This window comes from Anoplophora glabripennis, unplaced genomic scaffold (assembly GCF_000390285.2).
Source record: "Anoplophora glabripennis isolate ALB-LARVAE unplaced genomic scaffold, Agla_2.0 scaffold327, whole genome shotgun sequence".
Taxonomy (NCBI): domain Eukaryota; kingdom Metazoa; phylum Arthropoda; class Insecta; order Coleoptera; family Cerambycidae; genus Anoplophora; species Anoplophora glabripennis.
In genome coordinates this window covers 254,006-262,784 of record NW_019416408.1, presented here as the reverse complement: position 1 = coordinate 262,784, position 8,779 = coordinate 254,006, and the positions used below count along the sequence as shown (strand labels likewise).

Below are 8,779 nucleotides of genomic sequence, written 5' to 3'. Positions count from 1 at the left end.
TAGAGATGAACTCAACAAACCCTATGACTATGCTCGACAGGGAACGTTCTCTCCAAATATGTAAAATATACAGGGTGTTCCATTTAAATTAACAAAGTTAACAATATCCGCGGTTATTTTGTTTGCACTTCATTTGTTTTCCTACTATCATTTTCGAAAAATTCACAAAAAATCGTGCATTTCACATTTTTTTATAACTCTTAAAACAAAAAAGTTAAAATATAGTGAATCACCCTTTTCACATTGTAAGACTATTTCAAGAGCATTATTCTAAAGCAAATACTAATATGCTACAATTAAACATCAATCTGTCTAATCCTGTCCAATTCCCATAGTTCTTAGGAACATAGCATAAGATATCATTGTTTTCAATGTCTGAAAAAACACATTACGGTTAAGCTGAATTTCTTCAAAATTATTCTTATGATTGAAAAAACGTCAGAGATATGTTAACACACTTACCTTTAAATACGTTTCCAAATCAAGTTTAATAAATCCACCTGCTAAAATAAGTGTTCTTTGTTGTGCTCTAGCTATTATCATTATTTGTGCCACTTTTACTGAAGATAGAGGGTGTTCGTTCCAGTTATTGAAGTATACGTATTTTGCTGTAAGCTCGGCCTACAAAAAAGACATTTTAAAAATTTCTTGTTGTTTAGTCCTCCCTATAGCCTCATCATGCTTAAAGATAGCAAAATACATTATCTAAAAAACTATTAAAAAATATTTTAGCATGTAGAGACAGAAAATGAAATAATATGAAACAAGTTGTGTTATTTATGTTATTTGCTCATCTGGTATTGTAATTAATAACTATACAAATATACAAGGTGTAACTTTGAATGGGGATCATATTTATACGAAGGCACCTTTGACCTTTAGAAACATCATAAGTGTGTTTTCTCAAATTCTGTCGCGAAAACTGATTTTCTTTAACCTTTTTGTCGTAATTTTCATACTCCCCTCCCCCTGCTGGATTGGCAGTGGAACCTCAAAATACCTTGTGTGTTACAATTATGCTATACAAAAATGCTTCACTAAATACTACTTTAAATTTTACTATAAAACAAAATTTTATAAGAAATACGTCTTGTCTTTTTTATGTTCACCCTGGACCTATGCAATTGTTTACTTCATTGGAATATGTAAAGTGACGAATGATCGTAGTTCACCTAAACTAAAGACAGAGTTTCGCAAACTAAACAAGTAATATAAAAATATCTTTTATTAAAAACTCATGAAAAACTATCAGATTAGTAAGTATTTTTATTTATTTTTTACTACCGACATTTTATACAACAGCAAAAATAATTTTAAACCATAATAAATTAGTTTTAAGTACTTACAATTAGTAAGGTATGCCTATAAACATACTAATATTCATACAGTTCATACTTAATGAATCATGTGAAAAGTATTTTTTAAAACACTAGATTTTTTTAATACCTATTTGGTTCTTCACACTCCACAAAAACACAAAAATTTAAGTCGAATTTAAATTACGAATAATAAACTCGATTGTTTATTTCATATAAGAGGAAAGATAGTATTCTGAGGAACATTACGCCTACTACCATTTTACTCATTACTGATAGTCTTAAAGATGTCTCAATAAAAAGACGAAACGTCGACATTCAGAAAATTTGTCTTAAATTTCCATTTGGTCAAAAATCCCAAATTATGAAATTATAGAATAATGTTTGTAAAAAAATAAGTTGATGTAATTTAAAAAATGTAACAGAAATGTAAAACTGTTATAATTACCTCGTCAGTTACAGACTGAGCAGGTAGACAGTAGCAGATACAGTATTGCAATAGCCCATTGGACGCATACATTATTGCTTGGATTGCAACCATTACCGATTTCCTAAAAAAAATTACGAATTTTTTTTTTTTTATTACGACAGTAAGTAAAAACTTACTGTACTGATGCAATGTACATTTCCACACACATCGACAGAAGAATGGTAACTATATACAGGAACATACCTTCAGATAGAGCGTTATTTATTCTATTTACGTAACTGAAAATGAACAATTTCAGCTAGACAGGGTCGCTATAGTCTGTTTGGAAATGAAAGAGAGTAATAAAACCCCGAGATAAAAACCGGCCATGGGCGTGGTAATATTTCGTTTCAGGTAATTATCGGGTAACACTAATGCTAACAGGTAATGGGTGTACATTAGTATATTTTACTGGATACATCATAGGGCAGGAGCCACTGTATTGTCACAGATCAATCCAGTGTAGAGCTGAATATACGAAGACGTGCTAATGCAGCAGAGTAAAATTCGACTTGTGTTTAGTGACTATTGTGCCAGTGGATATAATATTGTTTGCGTAAAATGTCGAGCTTATCAGATTACGTACCTGCTAAACTCGTGAAAAGATGTGCGCTGTCTCAGAATGAGAAGATTATTATATTAAATGTATTTAATGCATTGAAACACCAAAATCCTACCAACGGTGTTGACGACATCGTGGAAAAGTGTTCCAAAATGACAGGGATTGGAAAATCGACTATCTACAGACTTTTAAAGGAAACAAAAAATGAACAAGATACTGTAAATCCCCCAAAATCATCTACAGGGAGGTCAAAAGTCGTTATAGATGATTTCTTCAAAAATGTCATTCGCAGAAAAGTACACTCATTTTATTTTAAAAAAGAAATACCAACGCTAAACAAAATTTTAAGTGAACTTTCAGAGGACAACGATTTGCCAAAAATCAGTAGAAGCAAATTATGGGCCGTCTTACGAGAGTTGAATTTTTGCTGGGAAAAGCAGAACAGGAAGTCAGTTCTTATCGATAAAGATGAAATTATTTGTTGGCGAAGATCCTACTTAAGATCAATTAGAAAATTCCGTGACGAAGGGAGGAATATTTATTATCTAGACGAAACTTGGGTCAACGAGGGATATACTGTAACAAAAGTATGGCAAGATAAAAATGTAAAAAGTTTTCGACAAGCATTTTTGGATGGACTTTCAACAGGGTTCAAGGCACCTTCAGGTAAAGGGCGAAGATTAATAGTGACACATATAGGTAGTGCCAGTGGTTTTGTAGATGGCGGTTTACTTTTATTTGAATCTAAAAATACAGGTGACTATCACGAAGACATGAACGCAGATGTTTTCGAAGAGTATTTTACACAGATGTTGGATCTTATTCCTCCGGGGTCTGTAATTGTCATGGATAATGCCAGTTACCATTCACGGCAGACCGAGCGGACGCCTACGACTGCTTGGAGGAAAGCCGATATAATTCAATGGTTATCCGGAAAAAACATTTCTTTTGAAACAAATATGGTGAAAAAGGAACTTTTGACACTTGTCAATCTTAATAAAGATCAGAAAAAATATGTTATCGATGAAATGGCAACAAATCGCCAAATAACGGTACTACGGTTACCACCTTATCACTGTGAACTTAACCCAATCGAATTAGTCTGGGCGCAGGTAAAAGGAGATGTAGCGCGAAATAATACGACGTTTAAATTAAGTGACGTGAAAATTTTGTTAAAAAATTCCTTGGAACGAGTAACTGCAGATAACTGGCAAAGATGTATACATCATGTACAAAAAGAAGAGGAGAAAATGTGGGAACTCGATAATTTAATTGACGTTACTGTGGAACCTATCGTTATCAATCTAGGAGACGAAGATAATTCATCAGAATATTCAGAGGATGAATTTTAATATACCTACTTTTTTATTTTCTTTATTGTACATTTATACAACACTACATTTACTCACCATAATTTGAATTTTCAAAATACATATATTTTTGTGTGGAATAAAAGTCTATTCATTAAATTTAAATAAATATTTTGATAATAATATTGAATAATTTTATTTGAATTACTAAAAACCCTCTTAACCCGGTTATGATGCTTAAAGTAGCCTCATGTTTTGAAATGCTGTTTTTATATTGTTTACTTATAAGAGAAATGGACCGAGAAATTGAAGCGGCATAGACAAAGACGGATTGTCGGGGATTAAATTTTAGCTACCTGCTACAATTTAGTACAACCCGGTCACACAAAGTTTTTTTAAAAGTACACCTCATCTATACCGATAATACATAATATAAAAATATTGAATATAAGCACCAGTACTACATTTATTTACGATTTGCATACATAATAAGCTTTTATTACTCTCTTTCATTTCTAAACGGACTATAGTGTGTATCGAAACGGTCGATTATCTCCTAAAGTAAGATAGCTATCGAAAGATCATAAGACAAACGTTTTAGAGTTTTTTAAAATCTATTACAATAAAGAAAATTTAAGTGTACAGGATCAGTCAATAAGTCATGACGAAACAAAGTTGCTTTTTCTTTAATGGAACACCCTGTATATTATTCCATATTTCAATTCTTCTCGAAATTCTAAATAAAATTCTTACTTTCAAAGTTCGATATTTCCAAAACGGTTAATTTTTATATAAATTTTGTTTAGAATTACGAGAAGAATTGAAATAAGGAATAATATACAGGATGTTCATTACATTACTGACTGATTCTGTATACTTAATTTTTCTTTATTGTAATAGATTTTAAAAAACCTTAAATCAACTCAAACTCGATGTTTCGACATAGCGCAATGGGACAACCTAGGTAAGTACATAAATTATTACATATTACTTACATAAAATTACATAAAACTGGAAAGAGTGAGTCATTTACAACCAGACATACAAAGTAATCGATGAATTTTTATTTATAATATCATTAGTTAACTATATCTAGAAATTTTTTCGAGGTCGGGATGTATTTTGAAAATTATTCCCAATCAATTATTGATCTCGCAACAAAATTGTGAAGAAAAATAAGAATCAAACCCGACATTTTAAAGTAGAATCATCGAAATCAAAATGTAAAGAGAACTATGCCAGCCGTGCTGGTGTTTTATTGCTGTCACGTTTAGTTGACGCGAACTTTTGTCGGAATTGTTGTGTAGTTCTTTAAAATTTCTCGTTTTGGCAAAGATGATCAGTCAGTAAATCGAAAAAAAAAACTCAAGTTAAAAATTGAATATCCAAAAATATCGAAAAGTTTAAAAGAAACAGTTGATCAAGTTCTATAGTGAAAAGATATACAGAATATAAGCCGTTGACTGTCGAACATTTAGGGAACATTTTGGAAGAGTATATGCCTTCAATATGAAGAGCAGAAATTGTGAAAATTATAAAGAAAGTGTAATTAAAACAGCAAAACAGTTACAGTAAACATTTTATGAAAAATATAAAATTAACTTCGCAATCAATCTGTTGCCTCGCCGTTGAAATACTACCCGTATTTCCGGCCTAGACGGTTCAAAATAAAGGACACTCTCGGCTCATTAAAAACTGGACATATATTTTAACATTAGCCACTTCAATAATACATAAAAGGTTGCAAAAATGTTGGAGACGTCTTTTTTAAAACATACATCTACCCTAACAACGTAAACAAGAACAAAAACTATTTATATTTTAGGCACATCAGTTACGACACAATCCATTTGGTGATGCAGAATTTGTGATCGCTAGAGCTGCTCGAAATGTGTGTGAAGAAAATTACAGACCGATCTTTTGAAAATAAAATATGGTGCCTTCTCATTAACCTGAGTATAAAAGAATTATCGAAATTTGGAAAGAAGATACCCCAAATTAATTACAGCGTAAATTTTTTCGCATTGCCTCATGAATTAGCAAGGAGAGGAGGAGAAGAATTTTCTGCTCGTATTCAATTTTTCAATGAAGAAGCTGGTAATCTGGGAAACCTAACAGATCGAAATGAATATAACCCAATCATTTCTAAAACTATATAAGGGGTTGCAAAAGTTTGACAGATGTAAATGGTTAATTACAAAGGACCATCCTCAAATGTGTTGTTTATCTGTGCAAGAAATTAATCAAAAAAGAAGAAGTCACATTAAGAACAACAGATTGTTTCAACTTCAAATCCAAACTGAAAGGAAACAATTTCGAGGGGATGATACAAGATCTACCCAGTTGGGAATAATTACCTATCCTTATTTCAAATGAAACATCCTGTATATTATTGCAGTATTCAATATGCCGTTGAATTAAGGCCTCTTTTAATAAACAAATAAGTTTTTTGTAAACAAATTGACTCTTGTTGCATCCTCAAAAATATGCAATATCTCCGAAACTAAATACAATATCAAAATGGAGTTTTCACTATTCGTTTAAACATATTACCCATTTTATTACATTTCAAATAGAAAGATGGTAATTATGGATCTGAGTTTTATGCAACTACGGATATCTCGATTTCTTTAAATGGAACTCTATCAAACATGACATAAGTTTTTTTTCAATTCTTATAGTTTACTAGATATTTATAATTCTTCATATTTTTTGTTACAAAATGGAAAGCGCCTAGCAACTAAATTTAAAAAAAAAAAGTTGGTCCTAAAATACAAAAGTTACTTAAATATTAAAAAACTACTTACAAGAATGTGCACATAATACTCAATGTCTAAGCATTTAACTTTTTATGAAAACACACTTTCAGTCGTAATACATATTTCTGAAAACTTTTATTACTCGAATCTGTATGTCTTGCCTTTTCTGAACGATTGCACATAACTTTTTAATATTTTCTAGTAAATTTCGTGTGTTTCCATGTGAATATTTTCCCAATAAAATATTTGAAAATAAAGTAAATTTAAAGCGAAAAAAAATCCTTATTTATAACCGATTTTGATGAAACTTATGGTAGTTAAAGACCCTTGTGGTATGATTATTACCTACAATTTTCATTCCGTTATCTTAATCAGAAAGAAAGTTATTTTGAAAAATATCCAAATGATAAGACCCCTTTGAAGGGCCATATCTCAGTAACGGTGCTCCGGAGGAACTTTTTTTACTATTTTTGGCTCTACTTTCACCCCCTTAAATTTTGTACCAACTTTTCCAAACACCCTGTATATCACATATCACTATAATTATTATCAATTGTGCATCATAATTATATTTAAAATAAATTTAGTTTTTTTAATTAGAGACAATATACATATAATATGAGTATAACTTTTGTGCAATTCAAACATCCTAAGTAGTTAAATAGAAATAAAATTTTAAAATAAATTCAGTACAGACATGTTTAGATGTGAAAATTTTTGGACACCGTTTTTATTCACTAATTCTAACTCAGAACTTTTTAATTTCATTTCATATTCGCCTAGGTTGCCTGTATTTTAATTTTAAACAAAATCTTACTCCAAGAGAAAATTATGATAATCTACGATTTTCTTAATCCTCTCATTAGTTTCCTCCACATTCTCTTCCGAATTGGTCATATTTTGGAACACGCGCTGGATTTCTTGATTTAACATATCAAACTGCATCCTCGTCAGCAGTAAAAGGGCCAATGTAAACAGGTCCATACCAGCAATAGGTCCATACACGCCAAAAGCAAAAAAAACCTCTTCGTAAAACGTCATAACACCGGACGGAATCCATGTTGGACTGGCCGTGGTAAAAATCGAATTATCGCCCTTTAACAAAAACGGTTTCAACATAAAAGCCACTGACGTGGCTGAGGCCCAAAAATTGTACATTGATGACCGAATTTTTATCAATTTTAGATATTTCTGATGCTTCTTTCTTTCTACCTCGTCCTCTACGTCGTTAACTTTCCAAAAATAGTTTATCCTTTCGAGTAGATCATGAAATTCACTTTCCTTGACAAAAAACATAGATAATTTAATCATAGCCTACAATAAAATTCAAAGTTATTTAAAATTTATTGATGAATGTTTTCAATAAAGCTATTATAAATTCTTTATGAACGAAAAACGAATGCAGTGTCAATAAAGTACATTAAAAAAAAATACAGTGTGTCTCAAAAATAAGGACAAAAATTTTAATCCCATATTTAACTTATAAGCAACAACTTTTGCCGACACAGATGCATAAACAGAATTTCTATTTTCTAGTGTCGTTTTATAATTAAGTACAAAGACCAATGGTGAGCTTAGAAGGCTTATACTTACATGAAATATTAAAAATAACGTCTCCAAAGCATTTGTTAGATCCGATATAGTAATATGATCTTTATAAATTAGATGTAAAATGGCTAGATAAATAATAATCCATTGCGAAATGAAAATAATGAGAAATATAATTATTTGACCAGTTCTATACTTTTCTTCAGGATATACTCCCATATACCTGCACATCGTCAACGGTATGTGCAATCGCGACAAATACATCTTCTAACCTACCCAGTTAGGTCTTCGCCAGAACTGTGGTAAGGTGAATTTTACCAGTGTCCGCTCTCTCTACTGGCTTAGCACTGACTGTTCCGCAGTAGGGGTGGGTAAGATCCCCATTATACGTATAAATCATACGGATCTCTAATGGGAATCGATTCCTGCGGGTCCCGATACCAAAATAATTTCGTATTTTCGCATCACCGCATCAATAAATCAATTGAGAATGAATTAATAAGTTTAGAGCATAGGGATTGATTTCATATTTAAATGTTGAATCCTTTGATGGAAGCCCAAATTTAAAGAGTGTCCCGGTACTTGATACGAAAAAGTCGAGTACAAATAGATGAGGTCAAAATAATATGAGTTCTTCATATACATTTTTTTTCATACGGGCCTTCGTTAACAAGCTACCGGCCCTCAAATGTGAAAATTAAAAAGTTATTTTTATTTACAGTCTCTAAACTATTATCTTCAGCATGATGCATGATTTGGTGATCGATAAGATGCATACAGCATGTTTTTGATGTTGTAAGTGAAACTTTATTAAG

General features: G+C 31.3%; 1 protein-coding gene across 1 annotated transcript; it reads right to left on the bottom strand.

Moving 5' to 3' along the window:
• Positions 1-312: 312 nt before the first annotated feature.
• On the bottom strand, positions 313-8,228 carry LOC108909469. The gene is made up of 6 exons (XM_023454464.1): positions 8,010-8,228; positions 7,234-7,730; positions 1,923-2,024; positions 1,765-1,867; positions 463-621; positions 313-375 (listed from the first exon to the last, which is right to left on the bottom strand). The coding sequence occupies exons 1-6, from the start codon at positions 8,226-8,228 to the stop codon at positions 313-315; spliced, it is 1,143 nt and encodes a 380-aa protein (XP_023310232.1).
• Between the last annotated feature and the right edge of the window lie 551 nt (positions 8,229-8,779).